The sequence below is a fragment of the Emys orbicularis genome, chromosome 2, assembly GCF_028017835.1.
Source record: "Emys orbicularis isolate rEmyOrb1 chromosome 2, rEmyOrb1.hap1, whole genome shotgun sequence".
Lineage (NCBI taxonomy): Eukaryota > Metazoa > Chordata > Testudines > Emydidae > Emys > Emys orbicularis.
The window spans coordinates 278712747-278735725 of record NC_088684.1 but is presented as its reverse complement, the minus strand read 5'-3'; the positions used below and the strand labels follow the sequence as shown (position 1 = coordinate 278735725).

The 22979-nt window shown below is 40.7% G+C and overlaps 1 protein-coding gene across 5 annotated transcripts in view; it reads left to right on the top strand.

Annotated features, from left to right (window-relative positions):
* DNAJB6 (DnaJ heat shock protein family (Hsp40) member B6) overlaps positions 1-21968 on the top strand; it is a 95308-nt gene extending 73340 nt beyond the window's left edge. For 2 of the 5 annotated variants that reach the window (XM_065399841.1, XM_065399842.1), the window contains exon 9: positions 10840-11386. In XM_065399841.1, the coding sequence (XP_065255913.1) occupies positions 10840-11144 (305 nt within the window). In that variant the 3' untranslated portion in view covers positions 11145-11386. Of the gene's footprint in view, positions 1-10839; positions 11387-12922; positions 12970-20291 lie in introns of those variants that run through there. The other 3 variants (XM_065399844.1, XM_065399845.1, XM_065399846.1) reach the window with 3 other exon arrangements.
* The last annotated feature ends 1011 nt before the right edge of the window (positions 21969-22979 follow it).

Sequence of the window (22979 nt, the reverse complement as noted above, 5' to 3'; positions counted from 1 at the left end):
CCACTGAGCAAAGGGGGTGAACAATAGCTCCATGGAGATGGGAAGGCTTATTACATTGCTCTTGGAGGCAAACCATTATTTGTGGGTTCTCTGTGTTCTTGAATACATGCACTAAAGTGGAGTTACCTATGCCCAAATGAAAATCCATATTAGTGAATATTGGTCAAAGTGACCAGTTTATCCGAGACCAGTCAAAGTTAATACTTTCATTGCAGTTTATCAGATAAACTGCTATGTTGAAGCTACACCCTTTATAGTTTGTGGAAATGCTGCCATGAGAAATAATGGTGCACATTTAGCAGCTGCTCTAACATTCCATGGATAGCTTCTGAATGATTTCAGGCCCTTTTGGCTAAGAGGCTATAACTGCATTTTTATCAGTAGATTTTAAAATGGCTGTTTATTTCATATGAACATATCAAATATCAAGCATCTTTTTTAAGACACGTTCATTGCTCGCCTAACACAGAGCTACATTTTTCTAAAAAGATTTAATGAAAACTTAGCTTCTGTTGAGCATGGCAAAAATCTGCAGAGCACGTACGTAAGTGGATTTTATAACTCTCATCTTGTTGAGCTTTCCTGGAATTTAAAAAACAAACATAGCAATTATTAATCAAAAGAATGTGCACAATATAGTCTGCAGTAGCATACCCTGAGCACAGACTTTCCTGTTTTGCTATTTGAAATGTTATGCTCAAAACTTAGAAAGTGGCCTCTGAATTTTTGGGGGTTTTCACTTCGTGAGTTCCAAATTTTAGAAAAAGCTTGGGTCTGTTCTTTTTTCAAAATTTTGAGGATCTGTAACTCCAGTTGAAGTTGATGGAATCTGTGGGTGTGCAGCAACTCTGAAAATTTGGTCTAAATTCAGCACCCAAAGTCAGAAATTTTAAAAGTTGGCCTTGGTACTGTTTTGTGTCTCTTTAGGTTTCAAGATATCTCTACTCTTCACATGGTCTGCTTTCTGTTTGTGCCGTCATGTGCTAAATAAGTGTGTGTGTGTGTATAGATATTGATATAGATATATATTAAAGTGGCTTTCAAGAGTGGAACAAGAGAACCAATTTATCCACTTGGGTTTTTCTGTATACAGTAATCTAGGACTACTCTGGTAACTTTTTAATTGAATAAGTTGTCTGCTCTAATGGGCTGTTCTAATAGATCAGATTTATTTGAAATAGTTTTAACTTTTTTACATGTGCTGATTTCAGATTGGGTAGGAAGAGTTTTGAGCAAATAAATCTTAGCACATCCAAGGGTATTATACTGCTAAAGCTCTGTCCTGTCTAAGAGAAGAAGTTGCACTTGTGTCCATTGTGTGTCTCCTCATTCCTGAAAGTACAATTTTTATCCTTAGGAAGAGGTGAATGAAAACTAACATTTCTAGAGCAACACTAAGCCCCATAATGTTTCATTGAGCTTATTGATTCCTAGAACAGCTCTCATTGGGTGGCATCTTGGATGGTTTTACAAAAGGTAGATCGTGCCAAACCAACAGATTTTTTTTAGACAAAGGAAACGCAGTGGATCTAATTTACCTCGATTTCAGTAAGGCATTTGATATGGTTCCACATGAGGAATTATTAGCTAAATTGGAAAAGATGGGAATCAATATGAAAATTGAAAGGTGGATAAGGAACTGGTTAAAGGGGAGACGACCGGGTCGTACTGAAAGGTGAACTGTCAGGCTTGAGGGAGGTTACTAGTGGAGTTCCTCAGGGATCGGTTTGAGGACCAATCTTATTTAATCTTTTTATTACTGACCTTGGCACAAAAAGTGGGAATGTGCTAATAAAGTTTGCAAATGAGACAAAGCTGGGAGATATTGCCAATACAGAGAAGGACTGGGATATCATACAGGAAGATTTGGATGACCTTGTAAATTGGAGTAATAGGATGAAATTTAATAGTGAAAAGTGCAAGGTCATGCATTTAGGGATTAACAAGAATTTTTGTTATAAACTGGGGATGCATCAGTTGGAAGTAACAGAGGAGGAGAAGGATCTCGGATTATTGGTTGATTACAGGATGACTATGAGCTGCCAGTGTGATATGGCCGTGAAAAAAGCTAATGCGGTCTTGGGATGCATCAGGCGAGGTATTTCCAGTAGAGATAAGGAAGTGTTAGTACTGTTATACAAGGCACTGGTGAGACCTCATCTGGAATACTGTGTGAAGTTCTGGTCTCCCATGTTTCAGAAGGATGAATTCAAACTGGAACAGGTACAGAGAAGGGCTATTAGGATGATCCGAGGAATGGAAAACCTGTCTTATGAAAGGAGACTCAAGGAGCTTGGCTTGTTTAGCCTAACCAAAAGAAGGCTATGGGGAGATATGATTGCTCTCGATAAATATATCCGAGGAATAAATACCAGGGAGGGAGAAGAATTATTTAAGCTCAGTACCAATGTGGACACAAGAACAAATGGATATAAACTGGCCATCAGGAAGTTTAGACTTGAAATTAGACAAAGGTTTCTAACCATCAGATGAGTGAAGTTCTGGAACAGCCTTCCAAGGGGACCAGTGGGGGCAAAAGACATATCTGGCTTCAAGACTAAGCTTGATAAGTTTATGGAGGGGATGGTATGATGGGATAGCCTAATTTGGGCAATTAATTGATGTTTGCCTCTTAGCGGTAAATATGCCCAATGGCCTGTGATGGGATGTTAGATGGGGTGGGATCTGAGTTACTTCAGAGAGTTCTTTCCTGGGTGTCTCGCTGGTGAGTCTTGCCCACATGCTCAGGGTTTAGCTGATCGCCATATTTGGGGTCGGGAAGGAATTATCTTCCAGATTGGCAGAGGCCCTGGGGGGTTTTCGCCTTCCTCTGCAGGGTGGGGCATGAGTCACTTGCTGGAGGATTCTCTGCACCTTGAAGTCTTTAAACCACGATTTGAGGACTTCAGTGGCTCAGACATAGGTTAGGGGATTGTTGCGGGAGTGGGTGGGTGAGATTCTGTGGCCTGCGTTGTGCAGGAGGTCAGACTAGACGATCATAATGGTCCCTTCTGACCTTACAGTCTATGATTCTATGATCTTGTGCTTAGTGACTTGAGTCAATCAGGGCTCCATCACATTACATCTTGTGTACTCCTAATTATTTTTGATCAGTTGACTTAAGTGTCAACAGAATGGCAGAATCTCTTATTAACCAAGGCAAGTTTTTAAGCTATTTAATGAAGATGTTAATTGCTGCAAAAAATCCCACTGTTAACTGACTATAAAGATCCGCAGACAGCACCTTGGAAAGCTTTATATTCAGATTGTTTTAAATTTTGTTTGCAAAATAAGCTTTATTCCTTAAGGAGTTTATCTGCTCTTTCATTTGTAGCCCTAATCTTCACAGCAGCCACTGTGTTCTCATGGACTCTTGATCTCCCCATCAGGAGCAGAGGTACTCATGAGTGGGGTATGTCTACACTGCAGCTGTGCCTCTGTAGTGCTGTTAAGAAACAAGGACATAACTAGATGAGCAAAACTGGGTGTTCTTCTTTTACAAAGTCTTATTGGTCATTCATCCCCAGCGGTAAAAGTGAAGCCTCCAGGGGGCAATGCTTGAATATATAGTTCCAGTTTTGACCCCATCTCTACAAACAAATAGAAGCAGAATTGTTTCCACACTGAGGTGTGTCATGTTGTATCAGCAGCTCTTGAGGAACATTAATATATGTTAAAGGTGCTTAGATATTCTGGGCACCCCTAGAGGAACCTAGGTAAGGTGGAGGGGGGGAAATTAATAGTTTATTTTAAAGTGCTTTTATGAAATTTTGTAATTTCTGAGGCTCAGCATAACTTTAGTTGTGAATTAGTGCGTTATGTCTCCATGTGTCATCATGTGCACCTATTCGTGACAGTACTCTCAATAAGAGTATGTACTTTCACGTACTTAAAAAAATTCTTCCATTGGGCTGTGCATAGGCCAGTTTGTACTATTGTTGCTCAAGACAGAACATTATATTACTGGTAATGTAAGAAAATAAAAAGCATGTTCTAACCCTGCCCTACTGGAACAAACTCCTCTTTCAACTTAGATAATTTTACTGTCATTATTTCCTACTGAAAAGGAAATAAATGATGCAATGTCTTCAAGGTTTTCCCGCCAGTGCAGGTGTTGCATATTTACATCACTGTACCAGTAAAGTTGTGCTGCTTCATAACCGGGATTTCAAGTCCAGTCATGCTTAGCCCATACTAAGGGCTGGTCCACACTACCCGCCTAATTCGGCGGGTAGAGATCGGTCTTCTGGGATCGATTTATCGCGTCTCATCTGGACGCGATAGATCGATCCCAGAAGCGCTCCCCCGTCGACTGCGGAACTCCTGCTCGCCGAGAGGAGGAAGCACTGTCGACGGGGGAGCCTGCCTGCGCCGCGTGGACCCGAAGTAAGTACTTTTAGTTCGATATAGGAAATGTCGACTTCAGCTACGCTATTCTCGTAGCTGAAGTTGCGTTTCCTATATCGATCCCCCGCCCCAGTGTGGACCAGCCCTAATATTGCCTTCTTAAAATGTAGCTATGTAGAGGAGAATTTAACCTTCCCTTTAAAAGGCTTATAATTTATGTTGTATGAACATTCAGATGTTCATTGGAGCTGGAGAGATCTCTCAATTAGGAAATGAGAATAATATAATCCTGTATAATTTATCTGTGGTCGTAATATATAGTTGTTCTCTGTTTAGATATGACTACTAAATGAGGGCTACTTCTAAACTGCAATCCACAGGGCAAAGAGAATTTAAATAAAATCATTGCCACTTCCATATCCCCTTCTGTCCAAGGACTTCAATGTGCATTGTGAAGATAAACTTGCTTACCTCAGGTGCATATTGTGAAATTAAGTATCACTACCCCCTTTTACAAATGGGAAACTGAGGCACAGATTAAGCACTTTGTCCAGAATGATGTGGGGAAATCTGTGGCAGAGCCAAGCCCAGGTTTCCTGCCTCCCAGTCCTGTGCCTTAACCAAAATTATTCTACCTTGGCTTCTAAATGAAGGTGTGTTAAAATAATTGTTTGCAAACCTCTTAATGCAGAAGAGACTAAATTGCAATAATCACTCAATTTTTAGTGAAGTACTCAGGAAAACTTTTATTCTTGCTCTCCAAAAACCATTTTTCTAGCTCTTATGAATTTGGTTTTTTAAATAAACTATGTGAAGGGACGGAATTGCTAATGAACTGTGCCCCACCTACATAAAATATTACCTACCATATACAACTGCCGGTTACCAAGTACTTTTTCTTTCACTTTAAGAAAGTTACAAGGGAAGAGGGGTTTTTCCAGGAGCAAATGAAGCTTGTACCTCGGTGGCATCCCCATTGAAAGTGCTTGTTTAGCGAAATAATCTGTTTTGTTTTATGTGTGTAATACCTACAGGATGCAAATACTTTTTATTAAATGAAAGGCTTGACAGCTATCTTTTATTTTGACAGATGTGTTTTTCTTTTGATATGCAATATTGCCCTCTGCTGGTTAATGATGGCTTAAATGAACTTAAGGCTTTTCCCTTTAGATCAAAAGACCTTGATCTAACAAATTATAAGACCATATTCGGCCCAATGAGCTGATTTAACTGGCTGTAACAGAAGGCAGAATTTGGCCCTAATTAAATTAGTTGTAAATACATTCTATGGCGGTTCTGATTTTTCAGATATGCAAAGCACCAGGAGCCTTGTTCTAGTTGTAGAAGTTCTGTGCTTCTAAATATAAATCCCAGCCTGTAGAGCCTTACACTATGAAAGTCTTTTCATTAGGGGTAGCAAATAATGAATAATTGATTCTAAGGGTCTAAATGTTTCACATTTAATGGTAAACATACCCCCAAAAAATCTGTTTTCACAGGCAAAAATAAACATACATGTTTAATCTTGTGGTGGTATTTAGTAGACTAAGGATCTAAGATATAATCTTCAGATGCTTTCAGTTTTCAGAAGATTACCCTTCCCCACAAAAACAGATACTGTGCCTCTCATTTATTCAGTACAAACATTGCAGCTGACAAATAACTTCTAAATGTTTGTGTAAACACACTTGTGTGTGTATATATACAAATATATAGATTTTTTTAAAATGTCCTGCAATGGCTGTTTTTTATAGTAGTTTTATTACTTGTATTGTATTCACCAATTGTCTGAATTTTTACAAACAAAATAAAGATGCACAAGTGCAAAATCGAAGTAGGTAAAGAATACAGCATTCACATGCAAAGTAAGCTTTAATCTGTTTTAGTATACTATGGAAGACAAATATGAAAACAAGTAGTCAACTGGAGTACAGACACGGTCATTAATACAATATCTGGTGCACTGTACACTTGGTATTATTGCATATAGCTAATTGTGAGGAACATTCAAATGCTTCCCGATGTCCTAAATCTAGGAAGGGGAAAATTGGTTTTTTCCTCAGTGTATAGTGAAGTGAAACTTGCTGTGCATTTGGTTCAGAGGAAGATGAGCTAAATCCTTGTGTACTGGAAATAGGGGACACAGAAGTTAGTGGAGATCCTTCGTTTGTGTGGTGGGGGGGAATGGGAGAGGTGTTGTGTTTATAGCTTAATGAGAGACAGCTAACTGTATATTTTACTTTTTTAATTAGGGTAAATATTTCACATCAATAGTATTTGTTCTTTAGCAGTTTTAACGCTGTATATATGTGATGTCTGTGGTGTACAGTTAATGTTGTGTCCCTAGGCGGCGTTACACGAGCCAGTATATAAGGAAATGCAATTTCTTGCAATAAAGCGCTCACTAAACTAGGTTTAAGATTACAATTTCCAGAGGGGTGTAGTTCCTTCGTTGGAGAGAATGTGTGAGAGACTAATCAAAATTCCTTGAGGAAACCTTTAATTCCAGGATAGTACGAAGGACTTATAAATAAGTTAAATGGATTTATTTCCATAACAGGTGCTGTATTGCTGCGTTCCATATCACAGAGCTGTACTCTGTTTTCGTGTGGATTGCCATCCCCTTCTAGGCAAGAGATAGGCTTGAGCTAGTTTGGAAACATCCCTTGCTGGCTTTGCTCTTTGCTGACAATGCCTAAATATTTCATATTGTTTTTCCACAGCACGTTAAGCCTTTTTGTGCTTCAGGTGCAGCTGCATCGCTCAGATAAGCCCCAGACAGGGTGAAACCTGTCTTGTGTTGGTGACTCGATTTTGGCAGACCAGGTGTTAAGAAACTTTCTGTGTGCAACTTTTGGTACACAGCAACTAGCATGGCTGACAAGTCAGCTGGCTTCAGTGGGCCTGTGGCAGTTTGCCATAGCATATTCATGTGCCCTTGACATGACTATACAGTTTCCCTAGCCCAAATAAGTACCAGAGAAATCTCCTAACGTTTGGTATCACAGCATAGCACCAGATGTACTAACCAAAGACCTCGAAGGGCTAGGCAGTGTTCTCTTTGAAGATGGTCCTTCCCAAATTGCTTACTCTAAATGAGAAGGATAAAGAGAATTTTATAGATGGGGAATGGTGGCACAAAGTAAGTGTCTTGCCCAAGGTCACCCAGTCTGGCACAGCCAGGGTTTAAACCCAGATTTCCTGGATCCCAGTCTACAGTTTTAACTAAAGACCATCCTTCAGCACTTGGTACAACTGAGGTCTAATAGGAAGAGCATCTGCCATGAAATTCAATAGAAGCCAGACAGTTGGAGCCTATCTCTTGCCGAGAATGTAATTGAATTCAATGGGAGTTGAGGGCATTTGGCATCTTTCAGAGTACTTTAGTCCACTTAAAATAAAAGAAGTTTTAATGTGTAAAATGTCATTTTAGAAGCCTGGAGCCAAGAGGACTTGTTGGACTTTACTGCTGCTTTGTTAGGCGTTTTTTTTAGTGCTGTTGCTAGTTCCTGGAGTGAGATGCAGTATCTGTATGACGCACCCAGACGCAGAAAGAAGGGAGGGTAACTGCCGGATAGGGGATTAGGGTGTAAGAGGCTGAGCACAAAATCATGCTGAGGAGTGTGCTGCTGGGGTAGTGAGATTACATTACTCTGAATTCTGTGTCTTTCAAACTCTTCCTTCATATTGGCTGAATAAAAGTCAAAACTGTTTCAGAGTGGCAGCCGTGTTAGTCTGTATCAGCAAAAACAACGAGGAGTCCTTGTGGCACCTTAGAGACTAACACATTTATTTGGGCATAAGCTTTCGTGGGCACCCGATGAAGTAGGCTCTAGCCCACAAAAGCTTATGCCCAAATAAATGCATTCGTCTCTCCGGTGCCACAAGGCCTCCTTATTGTATTAGTCAAACCTATGGAATTCTGGGAGTGACCGGGATCTAGCTGAAACAGTTCAGTGAATTCAGTGTGTCCATGTTTGTGTAGCATATAGGTAGGTAATTTAACCCCTACCCCAGTATTTGCAATAGTGCCCCTTTTCATTTCAGCTGGTATAAAGCAGCCTTTCCTGAAAGGGGTACAAACATAAAACTCCTACAACTAATGGCTAATACACATTTCTAATGTGTATCTGCTTTCAGATATAAACTATAAATGTGCACCAGAGAACTTTGATGTACATCAAAGGGAGAGCTGTGCAGCCTGTGTTCCTGCAGGAGGGGAGGAATCTCTTACCGAGCTTGCAAAGTAATTGGTTAGGAAATCAACTCCCTTGATCAGCCATGATAGCTTAATTGGTACATCGGACTTTTCCACTGAGTCTGATTTCTATTCTTACCATTTTTTTAAAAGGATTCCTCTTAACAGACCTGGTGTAATGAGATTGATACATGTGTAAGAAGTGCCTGTGCCAAGTGCTGCATAGACAGCATCTCAAACGATAGCGTGGACGTGAAACCCTTCACAAGGACTCTAGTTTCTCCTGCAGGAAGCTAAAGATTTGAATTAATGTTTGTTCATTGGCTTTGATTGTGCACAGTGCAGAGCACTCTCAGCTGCTTTCCATAGCAATGGCAGCTGAAGGTACTCTGCTCCACATGGGATCGAGGCCATTGCATTTGTCGGGTGAAGCCATACTACCAGGGACCTCCTATTAACAGCACAGTAAAACTTTAGGGAACAGCTTGCCAATTGTGTTCTCTTAAAGTCAATATAACAAACACAGCCAGGTTGCACCTCCATGTGGAAATATCTGGCTTTTTTTTTTTTTACAGAACTTCTCTTCTGTCTCTCCCTCTTGCTAGTGTCTTTCAAGTAGGGGGAGGTTTGACTGTTAAATCTATGAAGGAGGCAAAGGCCTAACCAAAACATTGTACAGCATAGACGATCAGTTCTGCCACCTCTATAATACACCAGGTTATAGTCAGGAGTACGTTCAAAACTGCTGTCAAGCTAAATTCACTCAAATACAAGTATGATAAACACATCTGCCACTTGTGTAGGATTTTAATTGCTCCATGTGGCTGAGAGCTGAATTGTCCTGTGAAACAAGTAAAAATTATACCCCATCTCCTTTTCCTGATCCCTAAAATATAATACTCCATATACGACAACTTTAAAAAGAAAACAATAATCCTTCCATGTGTAAGTATCTCAGCGCTGTTTTAAAGCACACAAGAGTTGCTTAGGTAACTGGATAACAACTGACCCTGGATTACTGTTATTGCTTAATGCATACATAGTGCTTTTCCATCTTCAAAGCATTTCCCAGACATTAACTAATGCAACACACCCATCCCTATGCAGCTGATGCATGAAATAGTGTGGAAAAATCTTACAGAATGTGACATGCCAGTTTTGATGCATATAAAATGATGCCACATTTCCTCAAATATTAAGTGATGAAATAATTGGATTAATAAAAAAACAAAAAAGCTCCTTTGTCTCCTATTCACTTCCCTCTTTTCCTTCAGTATTTTTCCTAATGTATAACTAACTATTATTCAGGTCTTCAGCTTTCTTTCCCATTATAGATTTTAGGTTCTCTGTGCCTTTTTCCTCCTGTTCCTGTTTGAGGGTTTTTTCCTCCCTCAGTACTGTGTTCCTTTCAGTGTTTTTACTCCTAATGTTGTTTTGATATGGTAGCTCCAGCAGAAGGGGCTGAATTCTCTGCTTTATTGTATTGATGTTGTCACAGCTAGTGCAGCAAGGCAAATTCACTTGAACTCCCACAGTGGTACCACTTTTTCTTATATATTTTCCTGAACTCTTAATCTTATTTCCATCATGTTTCTTTTCTTCTCTTCTCGTGTGTGCGCGTGCGTGCTCGTTCTCTCCCCCTTTCTTTCTCTTCAACCCTATTTCCTCCCTCCTACTTTTCTTTCTTCAGTTTCAGAATCTCAACTCTCTTCCTTCTCTCCTGAGAGCCAAATTCACCCTCTCCCCTCATCCCTGGAGTCAGCCTAACTGGACTCTTTCCCTCTTGGCAGTAGACAGTGCTTCTCTCTGCTGCAGTGCTTACCCCTTCTGTGGAGGCCTCAATTAGAGCTGTAGTGGGATGGCTTTTTCAGCTGCAGCAGGGGAAACAAGGAAAAAGCCCTTGATCAGTACGGTGGGGCTCAGCTTGCGTGCTCTGCTGCTCAGGCACGAGTAGCTTGATTTTTCCACCAGAATCTGGCAGGGTAACTTCTGGCAGGGTGGATCCACTGTGGTAAGATTCGGGGGGAAAAGGGGGACATTCCCAGACTTTGTGCAGTAGGTCAGAGGACAGTAACATGGGCTGGTGGTAGAGAGTAATGTTATCCCTGTCTTTACCATGGAGAAACTGAGGCATGAAGAGTTTAAATGGCTTGCTCGAGGCTACAGACTGAGTCTGTCAGTACCAGGGTGTAACTTAGTGTTCCTGACTTCCAGCCTGATTTTCAGTTGTTTCAGGTTAAGCTAAAGCCTTGATGTGCTTCCAGCTCATTTCTCTTGACTTGTCTGCTTTTCAGGTGTGGCAGATGAGGAAGCTCTTGCTGAGGAGTGCAGCCGTAGAGGACAACAGGCCCTACCTTTCCAGTCTACCAATATCCGCCTCCCGAAGTCCCACAAGCCTGCCACTTTCCCCAAACATGCCTATCATAATGATGAGGTGGAAGAACAAGATAGAGCTCGGGTTACAAGCAGCTTGGAGACCCCTTTATATACATCAGGTGTGCACATAAAGGTTAATGAGAAATGTACAGAAAATGACTCAATTAGTCAAAAGAGAGAATCAAAAACCCAAGAAAGAAAGCATTGCTGTATACTGACTTAATGCTAGCTCCCCAGCAGGTAACGAATGCCAGCTTGTGGGCTTTCATTCTGTGCTCTGCAGTTCAGTCTAGATTCACAAATGCCCTGGCTGTATACGGCACATCCTCCAAAGGGGGGCGGGGGGTGAGTATGACCCTGTAAGCATGAGCAAAAAGTAATGTTCTCAAAAATAATGTCCATACTTTTTGCCTTTAAAGACAGGGAGGTCCTTAACTAATCACAGTGTGCTTTCATATTTATTTAAATAAACTGCTTGGTTTTCCTTCCCAAATGAGAATAAATCCAGACTTCAGCAACTGAATATTGTTTCTGGAAGTGGGAATTCCTTGAGGCCTAAGTCTACAGTGCAGCCCAGGTAGACAGACTTGCACTGGCATGCTAAAAGTAGCAGTGTGACCATTGTGGCTCGGGCTCTCCAGCTCCTAGGTCTGAGCTTGAGTGGCTAGCCTGAGTCTCCACCAGCACCACAACATCCACACTATTTGTAGTATGCTATCATGAACTGGCTTGCTCCCAGTTTTAGCATGGATATACCAACGGTGCTTTGCGCGGATTGTGCATCTTGATTTCTAGTACTGAGAGCTGAGCAGCCTCCAAAGGTAAATAAGGAAGCCCAACAATTGCCATGGATACTTTCTGCCATAATTTTGACCAGGTGATCCTGTCATCCATCAAATTCTAGATCTGATTAGATCTCCCCCCCGTATTCTTGCCTCCTGTAATACTTATGGCTACAATACATTTGATAGCTAGGACAACAAAATCCATTTGACTACTTCAGTTTGTCTGAATAGCAAGTCCTTGGCCATGTATAGAACCTGATCCTGCGGTCCTCAACACAATATATGGCCAAACCCGTATTAAAGTTAGCTGGAGATTTGCATATCCAAGGACAGCAGATTTTAGTGGCCAAAATGAAGGATCTTTTTCAGCAATGGTGAAGCAGGCCCACTGCCATAGCTTTCAACAGGAGTTTTGCCTTTAGGAGCAAATGAACTTGAATAGGGCCTAGTAGAGGAGGTGATGACTCTCTAAAAATACCAAAAATTTTGGCGGGAATATTTCTATTTATCGATCCTATTTCCTTGCTCATCGACGCTGAAGGACAAAAACCACCTATCTTAAGTTCCTCAGCTCCTGCTGTTTCTCCACCTATGATCCTCTGCTTGTGACATTGTCTTGCACCGCAGCTCAAGAGATGTCAAACACAGAATTACTTTAGATTGAGAAATCAGCAGAAATGAGTGAATGTTTGAGAAACCTCCTTTTCCTGATCCTGGCATTCTGGAGTCCCTGGGAGTTTTGCCTGCATAAGGACTGCAGAATCGGGCCTTTAATGTGTATATATGATATAGCAAAAACTCTTCTAGGGATTAGTCTGAACCAAACCCTGGAGCTGAAGATCTGAAATGAATCTGGATTTGAATTGTGTGGCTGTCCCTGTGTCTGTGACCCCCAAACCCTAGATGTGACCTTTGAAGGAATTCAGATTCCGTTTCCTCTAACTGGAATGGGAATTGAACACTTTCTAAGCAGTATCCAAGTTTCTGACAAAACATTTGGATTTCCTTGTTGCAACCTTAACACCACGTACATAAAGTTTTTAGTTGCAAATCTTCTTACACCCCTGTGTCACTTTAATTACAGCCTAATGAAGTCCCAAGTAAATGTGCACACAGACCTAAACGTGACTAATGTAACTATAGGTCATCGTCTGCTATACAGAATCTTCTCATCCCTCATATAATCCCTTGCTACTTTTTTGTGTTCATTCAACAGATGGAAGGACTTGGGGTGGGGGGGAATCCTGACCAATTAAAGTAAGTTTTGCCAGTGACTTCAGTGGGGTCAGGACTTCACTGTCATTCTGTAAGTATTTTACAGCTACTGGTTGTTCCCCTGGCAGACCATGGTTGCCGAAGAAGCTGTTTGTAGGTTTACATGATAGGATTCAAAGTTCAAAAAAACCTCCCACCTTTCTCCATTAAGACTTTTTTGTAATTGAAGTTTAAGCCAAGAATGCATTTCTTACTGCTAGGTTATAAACCTCCACATAATGAGCCTTTACGATAGGAAGTGGACTCTATGTGCACCTGCTGCCCCTCACAGCCTTGATTATGCAGATGACCTCCAATCTGGCTGGGATCCCAAACATCACTGTGGCAGCTGCATCAATTGCTCTCATGGAAGAATGTTAAGAAACTATCTAATGTAGTACTGGCATCTTTTAGAGCCTGATCCAAAGCCCATTGAAGTCAATGAGAGTTTTACCATTGACATCAATCAGCTTTGAAATGAGGAGGAGAAGCTAGCACAATGTTACCACCAACAAATGTCCATAGGTCACCAGTGGGACACAGACCACAGTTTAAGAACCACTGCTGCAACACAACACCTGAGATAAGATTAAGGTAAAATTGAGTTAACTATTTTTGTTGAAGAAGCCAAATAATTTCCAACCATCTTCAAAAGTGGGATTAAATTTGTGGCCGTCATGCAAGATTGTTGCAAATTAAAAAAAAAAAAAGTCCCTGATAAGTGTGGTTGGGAGAAATTAAGTGCGAGTTTCCCATTCAGTGGGACAATTTTGTCACAAACAGAACATAATTTGGGTTAAAGGTGTTGGGATAGAACAAATCTGTACTCACATTTTTATTAGCTTCTTGTTGCCTTCCTATAGAAATGTGTTAAATCACACATTACTAATGATTTTTAGTGGATAGATGGCTTAACTGCCTGTTAGAATACAGAAATCCATGTTGAAACCACATTTACCTCAAACAGTTCTATAATTAGAACAAGTTCATTTGCTATTTGTGAAGTCCAGATACTCTCCAGGTATATCTGAGTTTGAACTTTAAAAAGCTTAGTTGCATAGTGAAGTGGTTTAAATGTTATATTGTTAAAAATAGTGTGTAAATAATACATATAAATTAAAAGTTCTTAAATTGTAAATTAATATGGCAAGGTTTGTGTTTTCCCTTTTGAGTGATAGTTTCCTGTATTAACCTATATCTTAAACCCTAATCCATTCATTACTTGACACCCATTTTCATCTGCTGGCATTATTGAAAAGGAAACCATTTTAAAAAACCTAGCTTAACTAATCTTGAACTAATTCTGGCATGGATTCCTCAACTGAGAAATCAAGCTACTAGAATTTACTGTATCCACAATGCGGTCTTTCTTTGCACATCATATGAATTATGTTACTAAATAGTAAAATCACCAAATGTTGGTTACCCCCAATTTATTACTCTCTAATTGACCAAGGTATTATGATTCGTCTGTACAATGGATGGAAAAATGTTTGGCAAGCTGCATGAGCAGAGTTGCTGGGTTTTTTGGGAGGGTGGGGAAGAAGGTGGGAATGGAGACCTAACCCAAGGAATCTTTGGGAGGCAGGGATAGAGCTGAATAAATACTCCCTAGCCGCTGCTAGACTGCATGTGATATGGTAGCAGCTGCACTCCTCTGTGGTCAGAGGGTGGGAAAATTGGCCAGTGGATTTAGTCACTGGCTTGCTGCCTCCTGGCCTGGGCTCAGAGAGCTGCCTTCAGACACTGCTCTCATGAGGGTGGCATCCCCCTGCACAACTGTCCCCCGTGGAGAGAGCTATGTTGGTGAGTCACTTTTGGTGTAGGGCTTCCTAAGCTGCATAGCCTTGCAAGCTTCTGCTTGCCCAGGATGAGTTTAAAAAAAAAATATCAGGGTTTCTTCATTAGCAATATCATCTTTGCAAAAGGCAGGCAAGTAGACTTTGTTTAGGTCATTATATTTTCATGCAATTCTGCTAGGCTGACTAAACAGGTAGGTAACACGTAGCTTGGCAAACAATATAAAGGGAAGGCCTAAACAGGTGGTTAAAGTGTGTTGTTGTTCTCTCCCCCCCCCCCTTCTTAAAAGCCTGTTTAACTTAAAAGTGAAGCTAAATTACTTCAAATGGCTGGAGGATGAAGCTACGTAAACTCAGGTTACAAATAAGGTGCAGCATTTGAGCAGTGAGGGTAGTGAACAATTGAAACAACTTACCGAGGCATGAAGTGTATTCACTATCAGTTGAAGTCTTTGAATAAAGATTGTTGTCTTCCTAAATGATACACTATAGCTCAACAAAGTTATGGACTTGGTGCAAGAATTAGTGGGTGAAATTCTATGGCCTGTGTAATGCAGGGTGTTAAACACCCTTCTGGTGTTACAATGTCTCTCTGAATCAAGTCGTACCTAAATAGTTATTTGTGGTATAACTTATTAGGTGTGAGGGCTTTGTAATGGCTCATAGGAAGATGTGAACAATATCAAGTAATTAATAACCTTCAGATCACACCTTGTTAGCATTTGTTGTGTTTGGACTTAAAGTAATCCAAATATATTTTAAAGCAAAATAATAGAAAATATTTTCTTTCTACGTATAGGCCAATCCCCTCTGCCCCTCCCATAGTCGTATGTCACCCTAGGAAGCCCTGTGTACAGAACTGAGCCACTGCTGTTTCACTTCATGGGGAGATTTTGTGCAGGGGGATTCCACCCTCATGAGAGTCTGAGAGCAGTACTTAAATGTTTCTCTCTCTGGGACTAGAGGCAGTGAGCCAGTGACTGAATCCATTGGCCAACCTTCCCACTCTCTGCCCACACAGGAGAGCAGCTGCTACCATACTTCAAGCAGGCTGGAGCAGCAGCCAGGGAGCAGTGCTGCCAACCTGGAGCTGAGGAAAGATTGATTCACATCCATCCCCTGCCTCCCTGAGATTCTCTGTGGTAAAGCCAATGTAAAAAGATCAGATGTGTTCTTTGCTGCTGACCACAATGGGTTGGGGGGCAGGAAGAGGTAGAGAAACTGCTCTAGGGTATGCACTTTGTGCTAGTTACAGGCAATGAAACCAGCCTGCTGAGTGCATTGTTCCTCATTGCTGCCTGCCAATCTACCTGGCCTATTCTCCTCTCTGTGGGCCGAGGGGAGAGGGAATGGGGCTGCTCTCACCATCCCACCGTTCTGCTGTCCTAGCAGAGCAAAGGATTCAGCATCTCCCACTTTTGCCTCTCCCCTGACCTGATTCTCTCAGGATGAAGAGGACCGCAGAGGAGCTGGGTGGTAGTGCTCTCTGCAGGGCACTAGTATATTTAGGTATACGCTCTGTCTATACGTCCCTCTTTGTTGCTTCTCAAGGGTGTGATGTGCTTTGAAGCCCTAGACTAAATACATCTGTCTCATGCCTTCTGGAGATTCAGAAACCTTGTGTGCTCTGAAGCCCACTTAAATGGAGGACCCAGAGCATTGGAAAAACTAAAGTAAGGGGCAGCCTTGGACCCAGTGAAGAGGCTGCCAGATTTATTGATCCCTGATGGGGGGGGAGGGGGGGAGGGGGGAGTTTGAAGTCATATAGCTTCAGTTTTACTTCAGTGGGCTTTTTAAGGATAAAACTGCGTTCAGTCTTTTGAAGTCTTCCATTAGGTGGAAGCTTTGTGGAGAAGGGGGGTTCAGGTGAGGCATGAAGTAGAAAGGGCAGGTGAGGAGGTAGTGCCATGTACCCAAGGTTTCAGGTTCTAGAAATGGGTCACAATTCCAGATGGTTACATTGGCTGGACTGCTTCACCTGGCTCTGTTTGTGACAGGAGTAGACAAAAGCAAGAAAGTGCCAAGTTAGTGGCTGCCATCTGTCTTTAAATAGGCCTATTTTCTGCATATTGAGGCTTTGTGAAGCTCTGACAAACCTTTACAGCCTCCCTATCCATGTGTAATCTCTGCATTGCAATACCTAACCTTTAGAAAAGTACCATGGTCATTTCTGGATGTGAGAATTCTCTCCTCTCCTCTCCTCTCCTCCCCCTTGACCCCCTCTTCTTCCCCCCCCCAAAAAAACAAAACCAAAATAAACTATTTGACTGAAGAGAGACTGTAAAAACCCTGAACCAGTTTCACCAAATCTTGATTGTGACTTCTCATCTTGTTGGCCACTGACTGTCTCTCTGACTCTCCAGAGACAAGTATTTCAAATTAATCAAATATTAACATTAATGAAGCAGCAGTGTCATTATCTCACCGCGATTTGTAATCTGCCTGCCTGCTGTCAAATTCTGCTGCTTGATCATTCAAATAACTGTTTTCCATTGACTTTGGGGGCAATCTTGCATCCCATTGAAGATTACTAAATACGCTCCAGTTGGGAAGGTCAGTGGGACTATTCATATAAGAGTTAAAGGGTTGAGCACCTTGTCTCGTAAGGAGTTACTCAACCTGTTTGGGTCAGTTTCTCTGCCGGTGTAAATCACCTTAGCACCACTATGTGTGGAGCTACGCTGATTTATCCCTGCAGAGATTCTGGCCCATTTTGACAGGGGAGAGGGATTTCTTCATCACAGAAGCTTAGAAATGGAGAAGACCCATTAGTCCTGTCTTTCCAGGAATGGTCCTTATTGTAGTGTTTTGCGGTCTAGTTTTAAATGACACTGTTTCCCGTGAGAGATCATTCAAGAGACTAGTCAGAGATCTTGCTGTCAGTCTCCCAGTTCCTTAGTTTCTATTCTAACATTTAGTGCTAGTTTTGGTCAATTATTTACGTAATGAAGCATATTGTGTCCATATACAAGAAGTTAACTTATATTAGATTATCTGCATCCTGGTTAACTGATATAGGGTTCCTTTCTATGTTTTTGAATGTATGTTTTTTAAAAGCCCTGTAGTGAAATATCAACTTCAGAAACAGTGTCACCTGTCTGTAAAAGCCTCTTCAGAGTTACTGACAGTCTTTTGTGAAGGGAAAATGAGAATAAGGGTGTAAATCATTAGGCTGTAATGGTTCCATTCTGAATATCATTGCTAACATAGTCATTAAACTGGCTAGTTTGGAGTGGCTGATTATGCTACTGATTTTGCTTTTCTCACTAAAAGGAAAAATCCTGTGAATTCAGCCCATTGCTAACTGATTCTTTTTTATAGGAGATTCTTCACCTGACCACCTTATTCTGCATTGTCTTCTCTTCCCTATTCCAAGGGGGCTACTAGTGCCCTTCTGACATAAGATCCCTCTGGTCTGTTGCATTCAGATATAAGGCAACTCAAGGAGTTTTTCCAATTGTAGGTCAAGTGCAGTTTGTGAAGGGGCTTGACTTTCAGAGTGAATTACTTTAATACATGAAGCAAAGTGTTGATGATGGTGCTTCATTCTTAGTAGTAAGCACATGTTCAATAACCTCTGTCTGATGGCAGCATCTGTGGACACCAAGGTGGTATGATGCGTTTGAATAGGAAAAACTTTGTCAGCATCTCCACAAGTTACACTCAAAACACTGCTGTTTTTTCTCATCCTTAAACAGCAAAACTGGTTTTCTCTTTAACTTGCCCAGGCTAATAGCCCATGGCTGAACTGTTAAATAGGGAGCACAGTTTCTTAAATCCTATGGTTACTAAGCATAAATTATGAAATAATGTTGCTGTACACAGTGTAGGAGCTGAAATAATAGCCAAGGAAGAAATTCACCATTGGCATAAATAGGTTCAACTCCAGTGAATTCAAAAGCTGTTTGCTTGCTTGTTCCTGAAGTGAATTTGGCCCAAAAGAATACCATATGGTTCTGCTGACCTAGAGCTGGAAACTTTCCCTTAAGTACTGCAGTTGTGAGGTGGGCAAAACTCCCATCGATTTAAACAGGTGTTCTGCTTATGAGAGGACTTAAGGGTAAAGCCCACAGAGAGATTGTAAAGCACGATGGTTAATACATAGCTCTTTCCTAGGTTTTTTTAAATCAGTTGACCTCAAAGTACTTACATGGGTAGGGAAGTATCATTATCCACCCTTGACAGATGAGGGAAATTGGATTTAGAAGTGAAGTGATGTGCTCATGATTACATAGCAGGTAACTAGCAAAATCAGGATCATAATAGACCTCCACATTCCCAGTCTGGTGCTTTATCCTACTTATCCCACTCTCCCTCTCCAGCCCTATATCTGATATGTAGTGGTGAGACTTAATCTGTTTTGTGTCTGCCCCATCCACTGGATCATGCTGCTGCTCAGTGACACAGTATTGCTGAGTTAGAAGCATGTTCTTTTTCTTAAAGCTTTGCGTAGCAGATCTTTAAGGGAATTGTAAACAGATATCATCAGTCTAAATCTATTGGCTTTATTTCAGATTAGAATTAATAGAATTCATTAGACTTGAATGGAGATGGTTCTGTTTTCCATGGTGAGTTGTACACAACAAAAGCCTGGGTGGACAGTTCCATTTTACCCAAAGTTTGAGAGGAAGCAGGTGGGTTCTGATACATCACTCTGGTTTTCACGTCTCTTAAATGCATGGGATAGTGTGCCAGTGCCAGTTCTAGGGGTAGGCAAGCAGGGCAGTCATCCCAGGCACTAACTTCTAGGGGGTGCCGTACTGCTTGGCCTTTTTGCTCCACTCTGATTGGCTGCCCTTTTTTGCCTGGCTGGTGGAAGTGGAGCCAAAGAATTTTCCACCCTGGCTGATATAATGGCTAGGGCTGCCTTTGCAGTGTGATCACATGACCTGATGGAGAACCAAGGAAAAAGCATATTAGGTGCTGCAAAAACAGACTTCATTTGCATATGCTCCCCTGAAGTGGAGCTAGATAGTTACTTGAGTTTATAAGTAGCTTAGTCCTTATATTTAATCCTTGTTCTCTTGCACAAGGCTTACAATATAAATCCACTTAGTTTAACTAGCTGATGAAGCGCAGGCTGATGTTCGGCATACACAGTGGGCTCCACTAAATGTTAACATTTTGCATATTGTTTTTACTCAAGCTCATTTTCTATCCTTAGAATGAGGAAGACAGTGCAAGTACTATGGTAACTTCAAATGCTGGGAACAGGCAGTAGCGCTGTCTGCATATGCTCTAGGCTTATTTATTTTTGTGTCCATTTTGTAAGTTATCTTTATTTTTGAGGCTCTTCCTGAATGGCTTTGAAGTTCTTTGGTGCGTGTTTTTACATCTTTCCAAACTTCAAAGATACCGAAGCTTTTTCTTTCCTAGCTTTGTATTAGATTTAGTGGTCACTAAAGAAACAAACCAAATTAGACCAAGTCTTCTTGAAAGAATATCTAAACCATTCAGAAAACATGTGTGCATTTATAAAGGAAAAGTCAATTGAATATTATGAACTGTGTTTTACAAGCCATATCTCCTCAGGACACAAAGAAGGCAGCAAGAGGAGGAAGCAGAAGCAGAGAGAGGAACAGAAGAAGAAGAAGCCAACCATAGGAAATCACTAAAACGGACTCCTCTGATACTCAGTACCTTTACAGTGACACCATATGTTATCGTTACATTTGAGCACACTTTTTTGTGTATATTTTTTTTGGATTGTATACACTGTTAGTAAGGAAGATGATTCGTATTTAAAACTACACTAAAATTGCACTATATTACCCTTTAGCAGCACAGAGTGGCTTTTTTGCCAGTCAGATTGGGGACTTCAAAGTAGGCTGATCTTGGTTAGAGGTGCATTGTATTTGAAATTTTGGAAAATCTTGCAGAATCACATACTACTTCCTTCCCGGCAACTAGATCTACTGTAGTCTAGTGTTTTCCTCTAGGATATAAGGGGTTGTAACAATGTCTCTTTATGTCTACTCCTCCTGGTATCCTCAGGCCTGTTAAAATATCTGAGTTAAACCTTGATCCTATTCCTATTGATTTCAATAGGCGCTTTCCCATTGACTTCAGTGGGAGTAGGACTAAGCCTTTAAAAACTAGCTTTAAGAAACAATATAGTAATAAAAATGCAAACTTCATAATTGCATTTTACGTTAACTTTTTTCTATCTTAGGCAGAACAATTATTTTTGTTATGATTAAATATGCTGTCACATTTATGTTGCATTGAGAAGTTACATCTGGTGATTTAAGAAAACCAGTGTGATTCTGGTCTCCTGTAAATATTCATACTGATTCATTATGCATGGTAGACTCCCGGTGAGTCACTGAGTGAAATCATTCCTTGTGTTTTTCATCATTTTCAATTTCTACCAAGTCTCTCCAGACAAATTATCTAAATGCTACTTTAAACTTACACTTGATTTCTGCTGAGTGGATTTCAGATCCTGAACATGTTTTTCAGGTTCCAGATGATTCTACCAAGTAATTCTTTGCAGAAATATATATCTAGAATGTCAGTCACACATGAGGAAAGTATATTTACATCAGTTATATTGCAGGACTAAACTTTTTAGTTTGGAAACATTTTCTTCACTTTTAAAAGAAATATTTTGAGTCTGGCAAGATTACTTCCTTGCTTCCCATAATTGTTTCATGTGCATGACACACTGCTTCTCCTAATCTTTTAATTGAGCACTAAGTAGAATCTTTCTATTGTCTTAACTACTTCCCTGCATGTTCCTTGCCAGTAGGTTGCCTTTTCTCTTTAACCTAGGAATAGTAATTATCAGCCATGTTTGTTTTGTTCTTTTGTCTCTGCTCTTTTTGCTAGTATGTTGGTGATGTAACTGACTTAAAACTGGCACTGTTGGAAACCCAAATTTCCTGGAGAAATTCACTCATCCTTGGTATTTACAAAATGTAGCAATGCACACAATGATGTAAGGAAGATGCTAAACAGAAAAGTAAAATCTGCTGTTCTAGAATGACTGTTAAAATAGAAGAAATCTTGGTAATCTACAATATTTGGATGGTTTAGCATATAATGCTTGCATTAGGAAAATGTAACCGTATGCAGATTGTTAGGGTACTTAAATTAGGTTTATCTGAAATTTAAGATTGAGAACAGTTTTTGTTTGTCACTTATAAGTACCACTTAATTGTTTTGTGCAGTGTTACTAATATTTAAAAATAAAGACAATTCTCTTTATTATTTGTCATTTTTAACTATAAAAAATAGTCTTGCTCTGACATCAGTTGGCTATGCCTAAATTAAGCTTCAGGGTATTAAAGAAAATGGAGGCTATACATTCACAAGACAGTCAAGTACCCACGAGGAATGGTTTCTTTAGCAAAGATTAACAATATACCGTATATTTGTACATATGGTAGACATGCTACAGTGGGAACACAGTTAATTCTAGTTTTAGAGGGTATAATTTCCAAAGAGATTCCCTACACTTAAAGTAGTTAATACTGCTAAAACTAGAAATATCGTAGGGTTCATTCTGATGGAAATGCACCTGCTGTAAGCATGGCATTCATATTAACACCACAGGGTTATTTTGAATTCAGCTACTCTGTGGGATTTTGAAAATTGTTCCATTTGGGGATTTTTTTGTTTTTGGAAAAATCTCCCCATTACACACACCGAGATTCTTTCAAATGGTGAGTACTAATGGCTTACATGTGTATGTTACAGTAACAGAAGGGTGACAAGAAGAGGTAACAATAGTTACTGCATCATTATTTAAGAAAAGTTTTCATGAGTATTTCAAATGCTGGCTGCAGGTGTGTGTGTGTGTGTGTGTGTGTGTGTGTGTGTGAGAGAGAGAGAGAGAGAGAGAATACACATATTCGTTCTTAAGAAGTTGCATGGCACGCGTGATGTTCTCCTCTGGTGTTATCTAGATGGATGATCTGCTAGGCCTCTCCAATCCTCGACTCCGGGAGCCAGCCTTACCCTGCTCTGCTGTGAGAACCCCCACTCCTGGGCTCTTCATGCACAGCCTCTGGCATGTAAGCTGCTCCCAGCTACTTGCAACCGAATGACACTAGCCAATATCTCCGGTCCAAGACACAACCCTAGGAACCTCCGTCTGGCGGTGTCCAGTTATGCCCACTGGACGCTGCAAGCTTATACGAGTTCATCAAGAAATTGATATGTACCAGGCTTGTTATCCCAAGGGGAGCCTCTGACATGCTTCAAACCAAACGCATT